The sequence below is a fragment of the Orbicella faveolata genome, unplaced genomic scaffold, assembly GCF_042242905.1.
Source record: "Orbicella faveolata isolate gen_17 unplaced genomic scaffold, um_ofav_v1 contig_1, whole genome shotgun sequence".
Lineage (NCBI taxonomy): Eukaryota > Metazoa > Cnidaria > Anthozoa > Scleractinia > Merulinidae > Orbicella > Orbicella faveolata.
The window spans coordinates 1,468,888-1,490,094 of NW_028301536.1; the positions used below are offsets into that span (position 1 = coordinate 1,468,888).

At 38.6% G+C, this 21,207-nt stretch overlaps 2 protein-coding genes and 1 pseudogene across 2 annotated transcripts; 2 read left to right on the top strand and 1 right to left on the bottom strand.

The window, feature by feature from the left end:
* Positions 1–506: 506 nt before the first annotated feature.
* LOC149117668 (uncharacterized) lies at positions 507–1,591 on the bottom strand. Its single transcript, XM_089284268.1, has one exon. The coding sequence runs from the start codon at positions 1,479–1,481 to the stop codon at positions 738–740; it is 744 nt and encodes a 247-aa protein (XP_089140394.1). The 5' UTR covers positions 1,482–1,591; the 3' UTR covers positions 507–737.
* A 5,772-nt stretch (positions 1,592–7,363) lies between these two features.
* On the top strand, positions 7,364–8,608 carry LOC149117669 (vesicular inhibitory amino acid transporter-like; annotated as a pseudogene).
* Positions 8,609–13,983: 5,375 nt separating this feature from the next.
* LOC110042624 (beta-2 adrenergic receptor-like) lies at positions 13,984–16,534 on the top strand. Its single transcript, XM_020747991.2, has one exon. The coding sequence runs from the start codon at positions 14,408–14,410 to the stop codon at positions 15,368–15,370; it is 963 nt and encodes a 320-aa protein (XP_020603650.2). The 5' UTR covers positions 13,984–14,407; the 3' UTR covers positions 15,371–16,534.
* Positions 16,535–21,207: the final 4,673 nt, after the last annotated feature.

Here is a 21,207-nt window from a genome sequence, read left to right on the forward strand (position 1 = left end):
ATAAGAGACGCATAAAACGATGAATACAGTGAAAGCTATATCAAGCGGACACCCTTGGGACCCTCACTAGTGTCCGCTTAATACAGGGTGTCCGCTCGTATATTGCGCAATAATAGTTAATTGTTAACTCTTTTGTAACTCAGTGTAGCACAATCAAAAATCAAAGAGTGCTCATAGCACAATATCCAGTCAGTCAATGCATCAATCTGGAATAATCTGCTTAACTTTAAAACGACATCGCTGAACAGTGTTAAGGGAGTCTCGGCTGAATTTTTAGAAGTAAAAGTCCTTAAATTGTCCGCTTATTGCAAGTTTTGCGCAGCAAACTGGCTTAATATTGGTGTCCCAGTTCCCTTAACAGAGGTATCCGCTGAATGCAGGTTTATTTCACAGTAAATGTGTGAAAAAAATTTTGGGACTTCAGCTGGTGTCCACTTAATAAAGGGTGTACGCTTAATATGGGGTCCGCTTAGTACAGGTTTCACTGTAGTTCCCACGAGTTCTTGTTCGGAAGTAATGCTCGGTTCAAACGTCGAACTTTACATGTGCCGAACCTAATACCAGTATGGGTCGACGCAAATAATTAAGTTCGGCAGTTGATTCAAGCGTCGAACCTAATTCAGTGGGACTTAATTGCAAAAACAAAAGAGACACTTGCAAACGGCGGTTATTGTTTGTTTCAAGTGTAAAATGGGGTTGACAGGCCTGCACGACTCTCAAGCGCGTGTTTTAGCCTTTTATAGTTTGGCTCTCACAAGTATATCTTTTAGCGAACGCCCTCTTTTGTATGAAACGAGGGGCGGATCCTTGTAGATTTCGCTCAGTAATGGTTGTTGTTCTATTAAATGCCATTTTTTCATTAGGATTTGTTTTAGGTTTGGCACTGATGGTTGATATTGTGTGACAAAAGGCAAGATTCGTTTGTTTTCTCTCTGTTTTGGTTGGAGGGCTAGTTTCCTGTCTTCAAAGTTCGCTTCAGAGAGGGTTGCTTGAATAAGATTCTCTGGGTAACCTCTCTCAATAAGGTGTGACTTGAAGGTTTTGATTTTCTCTTCAAATATTTTCTTAGAAGAGTTCGTTCTGAGAAGTCTTAAAGCCTCTCCTTTGATGAAACCTTTTTTAACTCCCGGCGGGTGGGATGAAGTAAAGTGTATATATTGGAACGTTTCAGTAGGCTTGAAGTGGGTACGCACATCAAGAACTGAGTCTTTTTTGAATCTTTCGCCTTTAGAAATGTTCGTATCCAGGAATGTCGTTTCCGTTTCAGAAACCTCAGCCGTGAATTTTATTGTCAGGTTTATTGTCAGGTTTGCTTGTTCAATGAACTGTAATATATCATCCCTATTTATAGTCCAGAGTGAAAATATGTCGTCTATATATCGTTTCCAGACGAGCGGTTGAAATGCGCTTTGGCTTAGGATTTCTGTTTCTACCATACTCATGAAGATGCTAGCAAATGCTACTGTCATCTTTGTGCCCATGGCTGTGCCATGTATTTGGAGGTAGTTTTTTTCCAGCGAACTGAAATGAGTTTTCCTGTAGAATTAGCCTTAGCGATTGCTCTAGTAGTGGTGTTGGGATAGGAGGTTTGTTTACGTAGAATGTTTCGTATGCTCTGCATACTGTTTGAACTCCCTCCTCTTGTGGTATGTTGGTATAGAGGCTCGCTACGTCCATTGAAACAAGTATAACGTCCGCTGGGACTTTCGTTTTTTCTATGAAATTAATGAAGTCTGTTGAATCTTTGAGATAAGACTTGTGTTGTTTTGCAATAGGCTGAAGTAGTTTGTCAACAAATGATGATAATTTCTCTGTTGGGCCTTCACACCCTGATATTAAAAAAAGCTCTGTGCGCATGACAAAAATAGGAAACGGAAGAACTCTGGGTAAAAATTAAATTATTTAATGTATTTGTAATGTATGCATTAGATTCGGCCCTTGTAAAAGTTCGACCCATGAAGGGAAGTCGATCTTTTGCCGTTCTATTCGACAAGCCCGGTCGAATAGAACGGCAGGTCGACCCAAATACAAATCTGTCGAACCTAATTGATCCAAACGTCGAATTTTACATGTGCCGAATCTAATTATTAGATTCGGCACATGTAAAGTTCGACGTTTGAACCGGGCCTAACTTCAGGTAGTTCAAACCTCTTTTGTGGACTGCTTTAAACTTACACGGTAATTACTTTGCTCCGTTATTGTGTTAAATAAAACTACGAAATGTTAAGAAGGCCAGGATTAAGGAAATTTGCGTTTGAAATGTTTGGCGCTAATTCGTAAATTGATTTGCATAATTAAGCCCACGCGAATTACAGTTACTACCAAGAGGAATTCGACTTTCAGTATAGTGATCACAGGTAAGAGGATCTTTGCAAAGGCCTAAGCTATAAATATACGGGATTTAGACTAATTTAGGTTTTTTTTTTTGTTTTAATCGAGGCAATAAATTAAGTTATAAACTAAACACTCTAAGACGCTTTACGAGTGCGCTTATTGAACGCAATAAAAACAAATAAAAGAATCAGGTTATTTTCCGCTAAGATATTTACCACTCAAGTTGCTTCGTTTTGTATCCTCCTAACCCAATCGCAAGTTGTGAGTTTAATCCATTTTGGTTCAAGAATCAAGCACAGCCGTCTAAGCATTTATGGAGAACTTGGTTGCAAAGAATTTTCCAGATCTTTTTATAAGCGATTGCATTACACATCCTAGCAGAAATTGAACAAATTTCGTTTACTGGTCGTGGTGATCCGAGTGAATTGTGCAGCTGAGCATCTTTGCCGTGTTGCGATCTTAAACCCTTTTTGAGTCATATCTCCTTTGGAGAGCGAGTAATCTCTTTCGAGAGAGCCAAAATAGGGCATGGTTTTAGCACTCTAGTCTTGATTTGGGTATGTTTCTTGGAAGAAGCTACCTTTTTGTTATTATCAATAACACCGTCAACAAAACCCCTTCATAACTTATGTTTAGGGCAACTGTGCCAGCTGCAACGGTCATAAATAGGTGTCGAATTTTAGGCCAGGTCATAAATAGGGTTTTGCTATTTATTTTGGTTTCATACTCGCCTAGTTCGTGTCATCCAACATGATTTTCTTTAGCAGTCAGACACAGTTTCCTAAAAGAATTGGCGATTGTTAAGACTACTAAGTATATTTGAATTTCTAGTGAAATAAATTTGGCTAAACTATCGCCAATGCAGATTTCCCTTAGGACTTGGCAAGAACATTGGTTCGTTAATAATCCCGCACAATTCCCCACACAATCGAAGTGTAGATTTTCCCGCACAATGAGCCTCCAAAATCACAGGATGTTATTTTTTTCTGCAAAGATATTTAATTCAAGCTACGGAAAGTCTTAGGCCCAGCTCAGAAGTCGTGCTTCTGCCTTGCCGAACTTAATTGCAATTAGGTTCGACTAAAGCACGGCAAAAAAATAACTCAGACGATGATTCAGACGTCGTGCCAGAGTCGAACCAAATTCATGATTTACTGAACATTTGTCCTCCTAACTCCCCGTGGGAACGCAATCTCGCCAAAATACATTAACATAATTTATGAATTTTATTTAGCGCGGCAGAAGCACGACGTTTGAATCTCTGCCGCGCCAGAGTCGTGTAGCACGGCAGAGCTTGTCGAACTTAATTTTTTGACGAACTTAATTCAAAAGTTTGATTCAGACGCCGTGTTTTGTCCAACTTAGTTCGGCACGGCAGAAGCACAAGAAACAAGTCTCAGTTTTTAATAAGCTACTAGTCCAAAACCTTTTCCTATTTATCTCGTTTTACTGCAATGTTCTAAATAATAACAGCAGTAGGCACATGCAGTCATTGACTGCCTATATTTTGTCAGTGTTTTCGTAGTTTGAACTCATAACCGCGATCGGCTCAGTAGTTATCAGGAGAACGTTTCGAGCACGACCTTTGCTTCCCTGGCTGGCTTTCAAGCAGTATAATTCGAGGACCCACCCTTTCCGAAAACGATCGACATCTTTGTATGTGAGATGAACGTATTAGGCGCGATTCTTCGATTCATCGCAAAGCACCGTAATCTTTCAGGAAGAGCGAGCAATGTCGAGTTCTCGTTCCCAGTTTGGACGGTCTACCAAGAACGGCGACCAAGAACGGCTTGCATTTTGACTAGGGCTTTCCTAAGCAAGCCCGAATGATTGTACCCCCAGTTCGCGAATATATCGTGTGTCATTTGAGCTGAGTATGTTACGAAGATTTTCGAATTTCTCAGAGGGAAGCGTTGCGAGTTCGAGCATGAAACTTGGCATGGTAAATGTTTCAAACTGATAATTTATGCTGTAAAGTGAAATAATCGAAAAATGAGATACCAGATGCATTTTTTTGCTGTCAAACATGACCTATCACACTTCAGAGGTGTTTTTAAACGAAGAATAAATTAGAATGGTTGTTCCACACTTGCACGAAGTTTGAAGTCAGACTTTTAAAAGAAGCGCTTCGTCCTCGCACCTTACTTCGGTCATTTTATTTAATGAAAAACCGCACTTTGACCACGCTTTCAAATTTTCGCAAATTTCTAAAAAAAAAAAATTGCTTGAACCTTCAAGTATGATTTTTAGAAATAGGTCACCTAAGGGTATCTTTGGCAAAATATAAGCGGTTCTCGATCCCAACCGTCAGCCATTCTCAATATTGCGGGTGGATGCCTCCGGCCAAATTCAAGTCTAGCTTCTCCTACTTATAAATGTGATAGTGATGGAAATTAAAGTAAAGAAACGCGTAGATACACGACCCACAAGCAAACCTGTTGCTTTAAACAAAATCGTGTTTAAAGGGAGGGTTTCGCGGTTCGGCGCATGTCGCTAAATCAAAATATTTTTGTAATCAATGTTATCGCTCTTAAAAAACCCCACTAAGGTGTAGTTAAGTTATCATATGCTATGGTTAGTCGTGGCGGAATAAAGGGTGACCAAAATTCTCAGAGATTTCAGTGGACTTTATCGACGATGTCGACTGTTGAACTTAGTGTTGACCTGTGCGAATGGTAACTGGTCGTTTCGCTTTCAAGTCGTGTCGCCTACAAGTCGTTTCGCCTACATCGAAGTCGATTTGACTTATTCTACAGTTGGTTATTTTATGGCTATTTCCATGCGAAATTAGGTAACTTCCTCACGACTGGTTCATAAATAATGAAAATCTGGGCCCGTGTGAATAAGCGTGCACAGGCGAATTAACAATAGAGACATGCGCAGAGCCGTTAAACCCTCCCTTTAAATAAAGAATGATTGTTGTGGTTGGTTTTTCGTAAAGACGAACTAGAGTGTCATTTAAGAGCTGCCATGTGATGATTCCTATTGAAATTAATTCGCTGCTTTATTTAGGCCAATGTTGCATTTCTAACATCAGTAAATCACTGAAGCAAACCTTCTGGACTTGCATTTCAAGTGTTTCCACTGTACTCATCGATCGATGTCAAAGACACAATGACTCCGTTAAAATCTTTACAGTGCTTTTGCCCCGGGGTATTTTTCTCAACCTTTGAATTAAATTTTCAAATGGAACATATTATTTGATGCTCTCTCGATCTTCTGTTTTCTTTTCTCTTTGTTTTTTTTAAACACATCAAATGTTTTCCGTCCACATTACGACGGAGAAATTTGGCAACAATCACCGATCATTTTGGATTTGAGTTTGAGGATAACAGGGAAATCACTAGCCTGTGCAGTTGGAGGGACCTCGCGCGCGACTACTTTTGTTTTGGCAGGGATGCCGTAAACGCGAGTGCCGAGTCCTCGAGAGGATTGGTAATGATTCGCGAATTCCCCAGCTGGCCTTGCCCGCGAGAGAATAAAATAACGGCTTCGCGCCAAAAATCACTAGCTCAAGAATCCCGCCACATGCGCAAGTCAGGAAATCATGTGAAGATGATGCCATCTTTTCAGAAAAGCTCCGTTTCAGAATGTTTTCCGTCCACATTAAAACGCAATTCCGGTGTTTTCAAATTCTTCCGTTTTGAAGAGCGAAAAGCTTCGTTTTTGCGACGAATTAGTGTCGACGGTAGGCCTAACCGCAGAAATAAAGCTGCGTGTTGAACTTCCTCCGGCGTAGTGTAGCATCACACCTTTCACCCTTCAAGAATATACTGAGCCAAAGTCCAGGGATCGTAATTTTGGTCATAACACATTTTTCAGTTTAGCAATTTTGACGATTAGTGAGAGTAATTGGACCGAGTGGAGTGCAATTCAGGGAGTAATCGTGTCCATAACAAAATTCTCTATCGTGATTGGTTCTCCACGCGCCTATTTGTCACGTAATCGGTGCGCGATCACGTGGGTGTCCAATTAAAGGTATCCAATTTGAACTTTTTGTAATTGGATTCCTATAATTGGATACCCAAACGATTTTGTAGTCAATTACGTGCGCTATAATGGCTTCCTTCGCAATGTTTCCTACAGTTTTCAAAACTTGAAAAGCGCTACAGACGTTTTCGCTCAAAAGAACTTGCCAAAAGACATTTTTAATTCCGAAATTTGTTATAGATACGATTAATTAGTAATTGGACCTCGTGTCGTACAATTCAGGGAGAAATCGCACTCTTATTTTCGAATCGGCCTCGCGCTTCGCGCTCGTATGATTTTGAAATTACTCGCGCGATTACTCCCTGAATTGTACTCCACTCGGTCCAATAACTATTACAAATAGGAGCGCGGATAACCACCACGATCGAGAATTTTGTTATAGATACGGATAATATAAATATATTCTATGCAATTATCAAGCACAAGAGTACGTGTTTTACCACACTTCCAAAAGTGGAGAAGAGAGCTGAAAATATGACGCGCAGCGGACTATTCTTGTTACCTTTGAGGCGTTTGGAATCGTGGTAAAAAAAAAGTCACGACGAGCCCTCATTAGTCTTTTACACTCGACAATGTCTAGTTCAAGTAAAAAGGCAGAAGGAGTACCTTTATTCCACGTTTCGACTCGCGCGAAGCTATTCCATTAGCATCACTATCACGCACACAGGAATGCAAGCAAATGATATTCATAGTTCAACTCTTTTAACAACTTTGACATCCAACGATTTTTATTCGTGGTAATGATGTTGGATACATCGAAACGTCGAATAACGTTACTACTTATATTTCTTGTTAAAGGCTTTAACAAGCAACTGACCATTCGATCAAGTAAAAAGGTGTATAGTTTATAAGGTGAAGATCTTATTCTTCTGCTTTTCTGTCATTTTTATTTCGCTAGATAAGTACTCTTTGGACAACCAAAGAAAAATTTCAGTAGTCAGAGGTGAAAAGGGAGTGAAGCTTGCTCAAGTGAACCAAAACCTAGCCTCCCAAGCTTGCGTGGCCCGGCCTCAGCTTTATCGACGCCAGTTCATTGGGGATGGACGAGGCCCGACAGCTTGATGAGCTTGAAGAAGCTGAGATCGTAACGCCGTTGCAGTCTTCAGACGCCGAGAGTTCCTCTGAGGATGAACCTAATCCTGCATCAAACGAACTGATTCGCGTGATCCCTCCCCAGGTGATTCATCAGTTTGTAAAACTGCAGCAAATCTTGTGAACTATATAGAGGGTGTTGGCTTTCTCGCTGTACCCTACGCTCTTAAAGAAGGAGGAATAGTGGCTTTGCTGGCGTTCATAATAATTCCAATTATTCTGTGGTACGTTGGAAAAATTCTAACTGAGTGCCTCTATGACGAGGATGAGAAGGGAAAGAAACGCCGTGTGAGGTCAGGCTTTAAAGATTTAGGGGATGCGCTTCTACCTAAACATGGAGGTTATATAGCTTTTTTGTGTCATACAGATGGAAGTATTTTTGTCATCTGTTTCCTACCTTGTACTCTGCGGATCTGTCATGCGAAACACTCTTCCATCTGTATCCATCATAGAGTTCTCGTGGATAGCAGAGCTTGAGTATGAGTGGGACCTTAGCACTATCCTGTTTTGGGACAATGAGAGTGTAGTTACGTCTTTGTCCATCATACTGTTCAGTTATGGCATATATATTGTCATTTCATCAATAGAGGAAGTATGGTAGAGAAAGCAAGGTTCCGTAAAGTCTTAGCTTTAGCATATGTGGTCAGCGTGTTGATGAAATTATCTTTTTTTTATCTATGTGTGCGTTTCTTTCCTTTGGTTCTCAAGTGAACCAAAACCTAGCCTCCCAAGCTTGATCAAGTTGTATCAAGTTGTACTAAACAATCTTCCCCCAGGACCTGTTCACACAACTGTGGGTTGCTTTTTCCCTCTTAACTGTGTACTAACGTATGCTCTTGCCATTTATCCACTGGTCCAGGTTATCGACGATTCAGTCACCACACGACTTCAGTGCGACAAACTGCCCAGCTTTTTACCGAATGCAGTTGTTCGAATCACAATCGTTCTTTTGACAGTTGTTGTAGCCATTTTAGTGCCAAATTTCGCGATAATTGTCACATTCATAGGATGCACAGTGGAGTCTCTCACAGGTTACATTTTGCCATTTATCTTGCATTTAAAGCTCAAGTACAAAAAGTTTAAGATATACCAAGTTTTTCTCGATTCCGTTTTGCTTTTTTTCGGGGTACTTTTAACGATATTTGGAACAACAGTGGTCATTAAAGCCCTAATTAAGTTCTATAACCCATAAATCACATCACCAAAAATGCATAGTTGTATCTTTGAACACATTATGCCTTAGCAGTTGGATAATTTTAGAGTAGAAAGACCGGAAACAAACTATTTAAAGGACCATTTATTATTCGCTTTTGATGAGACAAGAGATAGGAAGTGGATTAAGCTTGGTGATCAGGAATATCTTAGACACGAATTACCAGACTATGTATATGATACCATATTTAACGCAGGGGCTAGGTCAAGCCATATACCTATCTTTAAATTTAAATTTTAGCTTAATAACTCTTTATCATGCACTAAGGGTTCGTCACATGTGGGTCGAATAAAAAGTAATTACCTGATTTACAGACTTCTTCAAACGTCTCTTTGACTGATATAAATCTCACGCCACTTGATACACATGGTGCGCGTCACCATTTTAGAATTTTTGTGATTATCTATGACTTAATGTCATTGTTTCGTGGCCTGTCTTTTGATTTTAACAATATCAGATAATCATGTTCAATGGGACGATCTTCTCATTTTAGTACTTGATTTTAAAAAGGGTTCATTATATTTAGCTTTTAATTTAGTCGTTTCCTTTTAGTAGTCATCTTTTTTAAAGTATATATTAATACTTAACCATGGACATCGACAGAGAAATATAAGTTAAAGCTGCCGCTACTTAGAACAGCTTCCTGCCAACGGTCTTTTAAATATGGAGCCGTTCGGATTTAGGATTGAATTCTCTCAAACTGGCTGGTTTCAAGAGTCGCGCTTTGGAGAAATTTTTAAATTTTTTATGTATTCATCATTTATCTATATAGCGTTTACTTTGATTGTAATTGGTTGCTGAAAAACGGACTAATAAAGTTACTTCTATTACTGCCACTTTAATGATCTTTAATATTTTTTTAATAGTAATAACAAATTTTATTGAGTACTTTCTCATACAAACGTGAATCTAATAATAATAATAACTTGGGAGGTTTGCTAAGCACTCAAGAAGCTAGAGTCGCACGAGGCTATCGCCTCGTGCGACTCTTACGCTTCTTTCGTGCTTAGCAACCTCCCGCGTGCATCCATAACTCAATAGTGCACGCTATGGCGTTTACCATTTGTTTTATAACATAAAATTGAGACATTGGAACAACAGAAGTCCTTTTATTGAGCTACATCACAAAAAAATGTTCGTGTAGTCTTACATGACTTGAGAAAACAAGCGCGCGAAAATTCATTCATGACAACCGACTGCACACCAGCAACTCGATAAAGTTTCATCTTCAGACAACTGTGAAGACAGTTTCGCATTTCTGGCAGACGAACGTCGGCCATTACTTTGGAAACAATGTCTGTCAAAAGATTTGCTTTGTAAACATTAGCACACACGTCAGCAGCGTACGCCCATGGGCAAATAGTAGACGCTAAATTAACCAATCAGAGCGCGCGCTTTGCTTTAGTTATGTTATAATTTGGTTTTGGTTTTGGTTTTACTACGGTTTGAGATTGGCTGAGTAGTCTAATTGGGTAAGTAATTGGTTTGGTTTTGGTTTTACGACACTCAATTGAAAACCGCTCTAATAATAATAATAATAATAATAATAATAATGATAATGATAATAATAATGATAGAAAAATGGCAAGTCATGACCCGTATAAGAATCTAGGACCCCATATAAAAACAGATCACCGAATTGGTTAGAGGAACATATTATTTTTAAGTAATACCAACAGTATAAGAAGTAAAACTATATAAAACTAGAGCTAGAGCACTCATAACTCTACGAGAAACTGCATTGCTGGTGAGACTAACAATTGCTGGTGAGATTAGCACTAACAATTACCAAGATATATGTATATAGGAATAAAATACCGTGATTTTTGTTTCAAAGAAAGAAAATTATTGTTATTTTACTTGCATGCACTACAACATGTAATACACTTATTGTCGTATTGCACCAAGCTGGGGGCTTCTCCCTTTAGTGCACGTTATTTTCTGGAGGTAGTATAAGACTTAACAGGACAGGGATTTTAACCATTAATTAATTAGTTATCCAAGAAATAAGATCTAGCGTGCTCGCCCTAGGTTTGTGAAAGGGGTTTCAAGCTGGAAGCTACATGTTTATGAAAAGGAAGCCTTTTTTTGTCAAAAACACTAAGTAAAACAAACACGGTTTTCAGTGACCTTGGGGCAGAGCCTCCTTGTTACTTCTCTTTGTTACTTCCCTCTCCACCCCCCCCCCCCCCTTCCCCGCAAGGGCATAGTTATAAAGTGAAAATATATATATAAAAATTGTAAATAAAAACACACCCTTCACTTCGCGTTAGAGAATGAAACAAAACTGTCTGAAATGGTTCTTATAATATTGAAGGAAATCCTTTTCTTTCTAAAGATGTCCCATTTGCCAGCAAGTTAAAATCAAATCATTTAATGTGTTTGACATAGCTTAAAGTAAACAAAATTTTGCCAATATCCATGTCTCACGTAAGTGAAATTGGGCAAAATACTCTTGGCAGTCTTGGCATTCTCAAGTTGATTGTCAGAAATAAATGTCAAGATCATTTATTGTATTTTTGGCATAATTGTTATACAGCCGTTTCATAATGTTGAACAAGGACCATAACCAATTTACCTTGACCCAAAATGCACTGCCGACTCACTAATATTATACATATATTATAACCAACACCAGTGACTAACTGGTGTCAATTTTGGACTGACTGGTAAATATGGTGAACTCTCATTTAATGATTTCATTTTGAAACTGCCCCTTGTTATTCTTTGACACTACATCATGTGCAAAATGTAATAACAATGTTCCAGTTCCAATCAAAATTAATTATTATCCATTTTAACATTTATAAGCAGTCTATGTAAACAACCTGTTATTTGATTTTTGTATTTCTTTTCTATTTTGAGCAGTCTGGGTTCGGGTCCTGGCTGGGAACATTGTGTTGTGTTTACTCTCTCCACTCGATCAGGTGTATAAATAGCCACTGGCAAATTTAATGTTGAGGGGTAACCCTGCGATGGACTAGCATCCCATCCAGGGGGGAGTAGAAATGCTCTTATTCGCTTCACGCTACAGAAACCGGGATAAGCGCCGGCCTTATGGGCCACTTGGCTCATGTGCAGACTTTACTTCCACTTCTGAGTTGCTGTTTGTCTCTTTTTCAGAACGACTGCTCACTGCAGACAATATACATCTAAGGTGTTGTGATGTCATTCTTATAGCCTCAGCGTTATAGCTCAACAATTCCCGGATGTAAAGGGAGGGGGAGTGGCTTGAAAAGGCTTTCCCCATTTGTCAAGTTCGATGGATTCTACAACTGTCAGATAAAAGCATTGGGAAAAGTCAGACGGAAACTTCTGACTTATTGTTAATTAAACTAACGATTCTCTGACACGTCGCTACACGGGCGGTTGAATTTCTGTTTTTTTGGCATACATACTTAAGGTATACATATTCAACGACGAAACAGTGCCTCTAAGAATCAAAGTGGGCTTGCATTATACATTTATATTAATATTTAGTTAGTGTCCCCAATTTATCATAGGAAATTTAAACATAATTTATATTTAAACTTAATAACGTCGCTTTTTTATTTCATTCAGTATTTATTTGGACGGATCACGATAAATCTGACTTATTGTTAACTAAATTAAACATTCTCTGACAGTCGCTACACGGACAGTTTAATTTCTGTTTTATAGCATACAAAACTAAGGTATTCATATTCAACGACGAACCAATGCCTCGAAGAACCAAAGTGGGCTTGCATTATACATTTATATTCAGTTAGTGTCCCCCCCCCCCCTCCCCCCCCCCCAAAAAAAAAACTACGGAAATACGGTCTAATAACGCATGCAATACTATGGCATAATTTTGCCATGTGTGGGTTCTCGTGTTGATAATCTAGGTGTGTATTCGTAGGACTATTTTTCCACAACATCAATTAACGTTTTCATTCACGTCTACACCAAACTGATCTTTCTAGATTCAGTTCTTGGATATTAAAAAGTCTGGATTCGTCAATAGGCTATTGAAAAGGCTGCAATCTCTGAGGACCTAAATGATTGTATTTCTTGCTATTAACGGTAATTTAAGATAAGCTCCTGCCATCTATGAAAGAAAACTTCCGACACCCACGAGCAGTGAAATAATAACACGGCGAGATTCAAAAGAATTGGTTCTGTCGCTAACCCTATGCAACATGATAATCGTTTTCTGAAAGGTTAGACCATAACCTCTGCAAGCATCTTGATAAATTTCCGTAAGAGAATTCTTTTGAGTAACTTATTTTTATGGAATGCACTATGCCATCAGGAAAATTACTTCACATAATAAAGAAAAATAAATCACAGGAAGCTGAATTTGAATTTCATTTTGTGACCGAAACTGTGTTGATTCTGTTAGGGATGAGACTGATGCGGTAATTCTACAACTTAATTGATCTTTTATGATCTCTTTTGATCTGTAGAATTTCTCCAGCCGTTTCCCGAAGGAAACTTATTTTACGTCAGGAGGAGAGTCGATGAATTTTCAATGCAAAAGTCACGAAATCGATCATCAAGAATTTTAAACGAAAGTGTAAACAAGGATACTTTTCAATGTCAATTTGCAAGACAAACAGGATAATTTTTTTTTTCCAGGTAAAAACAGCAAAAATCAGTTCAAATGAGAACCTTATCGTAGGAGCTTAAGGGACTACCTTCAGTCCGCAAATTAATTTCAAACTAGTGCGGCTTTTATCTTTATTAATATTTGCTTTAACAGCGTATTTCTGGGTAAAGCGGTGACTCAATTTGAAGAAGATAAGCTTGACTATTTTTTTTTCCAATGCCGTTCTCGTTGTATACGTAAGCGTTATGTCGTCCCTTAATAGTTTTTGGCGCGTTGTAACACTCCATTGATTTTATTTCTTTATGTTTCCTCCGGCTAATTCTCTTTTGATTTGCCGAGCTTCACAGTAGTCGATCTTCTTTTTCTTTAGAAAATCCAATGACATTACGTGTACTACCGACAGCTTTGTCTACAAAGAGCCACGAAGTTGATTCTTTGGTTTGGTGGTGTATTTATGATATTTCAGTTATGTCGCCGGTTTATTGCAAATGTCAGCTCATGGTTATTCACTTTATCACATTTACAATTAAGCGAAATTTCAAACACACACAACAAGACGTGCTTTTCATCCATGTCCGCAATTTTTTTTTCTTTTTTTCGTTATTATTATTATTCAAGACGAAATCTGCTGAAGCAGCCGATTGCGATCGTGAAATATGGAAGATCGATTTTCGCGATCAATCTTTTGTTTTCTACTGCGTTTTCAATTCAGTGCAAATTTCCAACTTTTCATAAACAAACGCCGTCACTTAAAAATAAACAAAAGAAAATAGTATTCATTATTTTGGTACAAACTGATATGTAAATACCATTCTGTCAAGCGCTGCGGCAATTTGTCCGCAAGGTGGACTATATTTTACAATTGAGTCGTCAATCCATTCAATATCTACGTCAGAGAAGTAATTTCAACTTCCTTGTGCGTAATAGTTCTATACATGTGGAAGTTATCCGCTTCGTTTCGTGAATTTTCTCTGAGCTAAAAATACATATATCATATGGTTTATAATAACTTGACGTAGGATCTGTATTGAACTGCTAACGGGTTCTTCCGAGATATTTCACAACGGTGAAGTTGGCACAACCGAACGCAGCAAGGTCTCTACAACATCTGGGCCTTAAGAAAGATTACCATAAACGAATTTCAGTTTGTACAACTAATTCTTGGGGAAACTATCTCGTCGTTGTTGACAAGGAACTCAGTGTTCACAATGGAAGCGAACGTGTCTCAGCCCAACGAATCCCGAGCGGTTTTTCCCAACACTCTGATGAACCGTTCGATGGGTCAAGTGCTTGCAGATGTTGGACCTCTCTTCCTCATAAACCTAACAGCTCTGTTTGGAAATACGCTGCTCTGCATCGCTTTCTTAAAGAACAACCACCTAAGATCGGTAACAAACATGTTTGTTTTAACGCTGGCCGTCAGTGATATTATCATGTCGCTTACCTGTATGCCACTATCAGAAGGATCTCTCATTGCCGGAGAATGGATCTTTGGAGATCTTCTTTGCCACATTCAAGGATTTCTCGCCCACTTTTTGGCGTTTCTTTCGCTTCAAATGATGGCAATCACTGCTGTAAATCGATACTTTCGAGTCATAAAACCAGATTTGTACAAAAAGATCTTCACCCCTGGCTACACAACTTTGATAATACTCTCCGCAAGTTTGCTGTCCGTCGGGATTTTGGGAAGCATAACGTTCGCGCAGCATGGGAACTTGTTCGTGTTCCACCCTGGTAAGACAATCTGCGTCAATTTGTATCGTAGCTTAATAAGCACCCAAATATACACCATCTTCTCCAGCGTTACGTTCGTCTTTCTACCTGCCATAGTGATCGTATGGTGTTATGCCAAGGTCTTTAGGTCCATCAGAAGGCACTTTCGACGATTGGCCGCCAGAAAGATGTCCCGTGCATCTATTAACAGCATAAATCCAGCAGAGATTGTTGTCACTCGCACTGTGTTTGCAATCGTCTTAGCATTTTTTATTTGCTGGATTCCTTGCATTGTTATTGATTTGGTGGACATCACGAGAGATGAATGGTTCGACCGCCGAGTGTACCTGGCGTACACTTATTTTGCCTACACCTCCAGCGCCATAAACCCCATCATTTACGGCATCATGAACAGGTCGTTCCGAGTGGAATACCTAAAGCTCCTAAGATGTCGCTGAAAACGGGAGATTGAACTCGCTGATTTTTCTTATTATCTGATCCAGGCTTTGAAATGAAAATAGATTTGTTAACAAATTGCCCTGCTTCGCTGGAATCGATGTTTTTACCTTGGCTATGGACAGTGTTAGCCTACACGGCTGCGGACATGAATTCATCACCAAATTAAGTCCACGTTTTTCTTGTTAGGATAGCTAGATGTTTAAGGATTCAAACATATACTAACTCAGACAGAAAATTACATGTAGCTATAACAGAAGATATTTCTTTTTCATCCAAGCTATTTATGCGTAACATTTTAAATAATTATTTTAACTTGACAAAGGCTACTGTAAAGCCAAGAAAATGTTATACTTATGAGATGGACAGGCTAAATAATTAATCTTAATCTGAATTTGTGACTGAATTTAAAAACGCATATGGTCAAAAAAAAAGGTTCGTTCTCGAGCTTAAACGGATGTAATATTTGGCCGGCGTAGTAATAAAAAGGACCAATTAAAGTATGTTGATATTGTTAGTCCAACTCGAAACAATCATCAACAAGTAAAAGCAAACATATCATTAAAACATTTCTCTCAATTTCTCTTAAAAAGACTCAGTTAGCCGCTTTCATTGTATCATTATATTTAGCCTTTGCTACCAAAGAATTTTTGAATTCTACTCTTTGGATCGATGCAACTAAGGATCAGGCCGGTTACTTCAGCAGGCAACGACAAAATAAATTGGTTCGTTATGAGCAGCGAGTTACGATGCTAATACAACTTGTATTCCACTGACAGGTTTGCGTGCACCTGGCATTTGACAGTTTTAATTGAGGCCGTTTTGCTAGCATTACTAGTGAACGTCCTTAAATGTGAATTTAAACTAGAATCTGTACAGCCGGCATACAACGCCGTTCATGATAGAATCCGGCCAAAATATCAAGGATATTCTCCCCATATATATGTATTGTTCTGGATTAATTTTCCTCGTTTTAAGCATACATTAGTAGATAAAGTATATCGCTTAACCAAACCTGAAAACCTCAGCAAACATTGGAAACTGGAGCAGCGTTAACTTGAAGGCCTTAGCCGGAATATAGAACGCGATTAAGTTTTTCCGGGCTAAGCAGAAATAGGTATAAGTTATTTTTCTTTTTTATGAATAAAGATTTGTATTTAAAAGTCCTCTTTCTTGAGCGGAAATCACTCAGAAAGAAAAGGCCTAAAAACACTCTCGTTGCCAATTCGCTCCAGCTTGTTGTCTTAAAAGCCTTTTTCCTTTTTTTATCAGAGCATCTTTGTGTATATTTGACATGATAGGCATCCAATATTACACACGTATCTTAATGTTGTATCACTTTGACACAGTTGTACACCTGCCCTGTGCGTGACAAAAATACGTTCGCCGAACAAACAGCTCTCAGCTTTTAAACAACTCTACTTGACTGAATTGAAACTTTCATGTTGTGGTTTCGTGACCTTACACCATAAACCTCTCTTTGAATAACACGCAAACATGAAGGAGCACTTTCTAAATGGCAAAAGTGTTATAGAGTACTGATCCTTTCAATGCAATGTTGTTAATACGTACTTTTTGTCATTCATCTTTAGACTATCATACCTGATGCACTTAACAATCAATGTATGTTAATATTTCATACCGCATTTTACAAAAATATAAAAACCCAATGATAATGTCTGGTTCTTCATAGACTGCAAAATAATCGTATTTTTTGCGAACGCGAGCGACGGTTAATATTCGAACGAAAGGTCTGGAGCTAGTATAAAAACGGCGAAGGAGAATGGGGAGAGACGCTAAAAAATTTTCTCGCCTCACACGCCCTACGGGCGTATGAGGCTCGCACGCTTCACACGTTAGAATCGCGCTCACGGCACTCGCGCCTTCCGAAACGTCCGAAAACGACTGTTTTGCAGTCTAGGTTCTTCATCATCATCGTCATTTTTATCTTCTACTCCTTCGTCAAGTCTTCATACTTTCGTGAAGTCTTTATACTTTTAGGGTTCATAAATAATTTACCCTTGAATGAAACTGTGCCACAACACAGATTTGCGCTTTCTCCCGCTTAACACGGGCGTCTTTTAAACCAGTTCTTAAATTTGTCGTTCCCAGTCGCTTTCTCACCCGTGACTGTGATCTCAAATTACCCTCTCAGCCATTCACGGTGCTATCCAGATTAGATCATCTTTTCTAGTACATGTACTTTTCCTGTTACGGTTTAGCGATGTTACCGAGTCCAATTTATAATGTAGATAGTCAGTTAAATGTTTGCACGATCTAATAGTATTTAAAGCGTTCACAATTTTCTCTTCACGCATTCCCAATTTCTCAGTAAATTTAGCTATGCTATGCTAGTTATAACTATTTTTGTAATACTATAAGAATGTAATAAATACAATATGCAGTATCAAGATTCAATGTTGCACATCTCCTACAGCCGAGGAGCAGAGCCTGCATAATCCGCCGCTGGAGATTGATATCAGTGATACAAAATCCCACTAGGAACCTTACTTTGATACCAAAACTCAGGTCATGAAGTCATTTTAAGGCAGAGCAGAGCTGTTCTAAAAACGACGAAAAGAGAAGACCCACGTGACTGCCAAGGATGAGGTGGTCGAGGCAAGCTAACAGCTCTGTCATTTGCACCCAACTTGATTTCGTTCCCCAGATATTCCCCGTTGCCAAATTCGAAATGGAGATATTAGTCCAGCTGTGAAGCCAAAAATCGTTCACTTTGTGATAAAAGCATGAAACTTGGCAGGATGACACACTTTTAGATATGGATCATCTTCTGATATTGGGCCAGCGACCAAACGCCTTTTGAAAATGATAATTAGTCAGTTTTCCATGACTTTAGTCAACATTGCAACGATTCTAAATCAAAAATGAATGACAGAAGGAAGGAAGGAAGGAAGGAATGAAGGAAGGAAGGAAGGAAGGAAGGAAGGAAAGAACGAAGGAACGAAGGAACGAAGGAACGAAGGAACGAAGGAACGAAGGAACGAAGGAACGAAGGAACGAAGGAACGAAGGAACGAAGGAACGAAGGAACGAAGGAACGAAGGAACGAAGGAACGAACGAACGAACGAAGGAACGAAGGAAGGAACGAAGGAACGAAGGTACGAAGGTACGAAAGAACGAAGGAACGAAGGAACGAAGGAACGAAGGAACGAAGGAACGAAGGAACGAAGGAACGAAGGAACGAAGGAACGAAGGAACGAAGGAACGAAGGAACGAAGGAACGAAGGAACGAAGGAACGAAGGAACGAAGGAACGAAGGAACGAAGGAACGAAGGAACGAAGGAACGAAGGAACGAAGGAACGAAGGAACGAAGGAACGAAGGAACGAAGGAACGAAGGAACGAAGGAACAAAGGAACGAAGGAACGAAGGAAAGAAGGAACGAAGGAACGAAGGAAGGAACGAAGGAAGGAACGAAGGAACGAAGGAACAAAGGAAGGAACGAAGGAACGAAGGAGCGAAGGAAGGAACGAAGGAAGAAACGAAGGAACGAAGGAAGGAACGAAGGAAGGAAGGAAGGAACGAAGGAACGAAGGAAGGAGCGATGGAACGAAGGAACGAAGGTACGAAGGTACGAAGGTACGAAGGAACGAAGGAACGAACGAAGGAAGGAACGAAGGAACGAAGGAACGAAGGAACGAAGGAACGAAGGAATGAAGGAACGAAATAACGAAGAAACGAAGGAACGAAGGAACGAAGGAACGAAGGAATGATCTCCCACGTTACACCGATAGTGACTTTAAAGAACTGGCCTTTTCAGTCAGGAATTGTAACTTTACAAGAAATACACTTTAGCATTGCCAGATCAACGACAAACCGTAACAATTCCAATTTTATTTAGCAGAACAATTTTTTCGTGAATAATGATTTTTTGTTCATCTTGATTGTTAAGCATTGTTTTTAACACCTTTACGTCCCTCTGCAAGAGTTTATAGTTTCATTATTGCTCGTGCAGTTCCATTTTAATGATCACAATTGTATTTGCATTAAATACGCTAGAATTTATAATTTAGGTTTATCAGCGAATTAGCAGACTTCACTTTTAACAATATTCGGTGAAGTAAAGTTTCGTACTGTTTAGTCATTATGTCATGCTACCCCCCCCCCCCCCAAATCTAAATATATTCATCCGCGTGAAGCAATGCGACCGCGCTCGACAGGTGGCAAGTAAACCCCTATAACGATATGCCACTGTGCTCACGACAAGCGATAAATTGTCCAGGAATATCTGCGGCTTACAGGCTGCGGGAAACTTTGTCGAAGGTTATTTAAAGAAAATTATCAGAAAACTCAGAGGAAAATGATTTTTTTTTCTATGCGAAAGAAGAACTTACGAAAAAAAGAAAATGTTCTTATCATTCCACTTTAAAACAACCGGCGCCAAACTTACTACCTGTCTTTTGTTCCGTTATTCAAAAACATCAGCTAATAACTGCTTCGGGCAATTTGAAACAAGACACCAACCTGTTTTTGTAATACCTTGTTTATATTTGCAGTGCATTAGTATTGCCAGGCAATATCAGTGCTGCTGTAAAAAGGCTTACTCTTAGATTTCGCTTTAACTCTAAAAATATGATATTTACAACTATTAGAACAATAAAAAGGGACAACATGTAACCAAGATCCGCTGTGTATTGTGAGAAAACTTTTTGATACTGTTTATAAGAACATATTTTATAACAACATATCGAAGATGAAATTTGATAAATTCTAAGAATATTTTAATGATACACCTGAGGGTGCTGTTGGGAATTTGAAAAGAATATGATTTTGTGTTTGGAAAATTTGTAAATACAATACTATGGTCATATGTTTTAAACTAAACCGTATAAAATTCTTTCTTTCTTTAAACTGCAAAACTAGCCAAAAAAAAAAACAATCTCAGCACCAACCGCATGTTCGATGTTAATGACATTTCTGCAAGACGTTATGTGTGTCTATTCAGACTGAATTGTCTGAAGTCTACCTCCTAAATTATTTCAACGTCAATAAAATCATTATAGGATAGATAATCAGACGTTGTGTCAGCATAGTTCACTTTGTATTTCTTTGAATAATCTTAGAATATCTACGAGAATATTTTTAACCTATAATCGGCAGAAAAATAAGAATACTTGGACTGGGCCGGAAAAAGGTATTCTTGTTAAAAAAAGGAGTGAGGCCTTTTTCACCGTAAATTTTTCTTTTTTGCTTTGCTATAAAATTCAATGAAAATGTGAGGAAGGTTCAGATAGGACCTGTAAAATTACCAGAAATTGCCTCCGTTCACATATTATGATGCAAATAAGAAAAAATAATGGTGAAAAGGGCTATTATGCAAGGCAATGTTTACATGTTTTGATTATTTTGTCTTATTTTGAGCCACTGAACTAAAACGTAGGTTAGGTTGAACTCAAAAATGAGTTAAATTTAATAAGTTCTGTTCCATATGTGAAAAATGCCTGGTCACCGTTATGCATTTTTGTGCAAAACTCAGCTTTAAAACGATAACTTTAGTCATAAATAAAAGGCGATTTACCAAAGATGCCATTAGTTTATTAATTAAAAACAGAAAAATATTCATGTCACAGTTTTATTTTGTTATGTTTAACTTTATTAAATGCTGGAAAAAATTGAGAAATTAGTATTCTACAACCGAGACGAAAGCAAGCACTGCAAGGAATTATTTTTGCAAATACCATTTATAGCAAAGCACGAGTTCCCACATTTGAATGGTATCGTGTTCCTAAGTGATACACTTTCCTGCACCTGCTATCTCTCCGCAAACTTAGATCAACAGATGCTTAATTACGTCCTTATAATTATTCCACTTTAATTAA

Coding starts and splice junctions, on each gene's coding strand:
- LOC149117668 (XM_089284268.1), bottom strand. CDS start 1,481: ATGGGCACAAAGATGACAGTAGCATTTGCTAGCATCTTCATGAGTATG.
- LOC110042624 (XM_020747991.2), top strand. CDS start 14,408: ATGGAAGCGAACGTGTCTCAGCCCAACGAATCCCGAGCGGTTTTTCCC.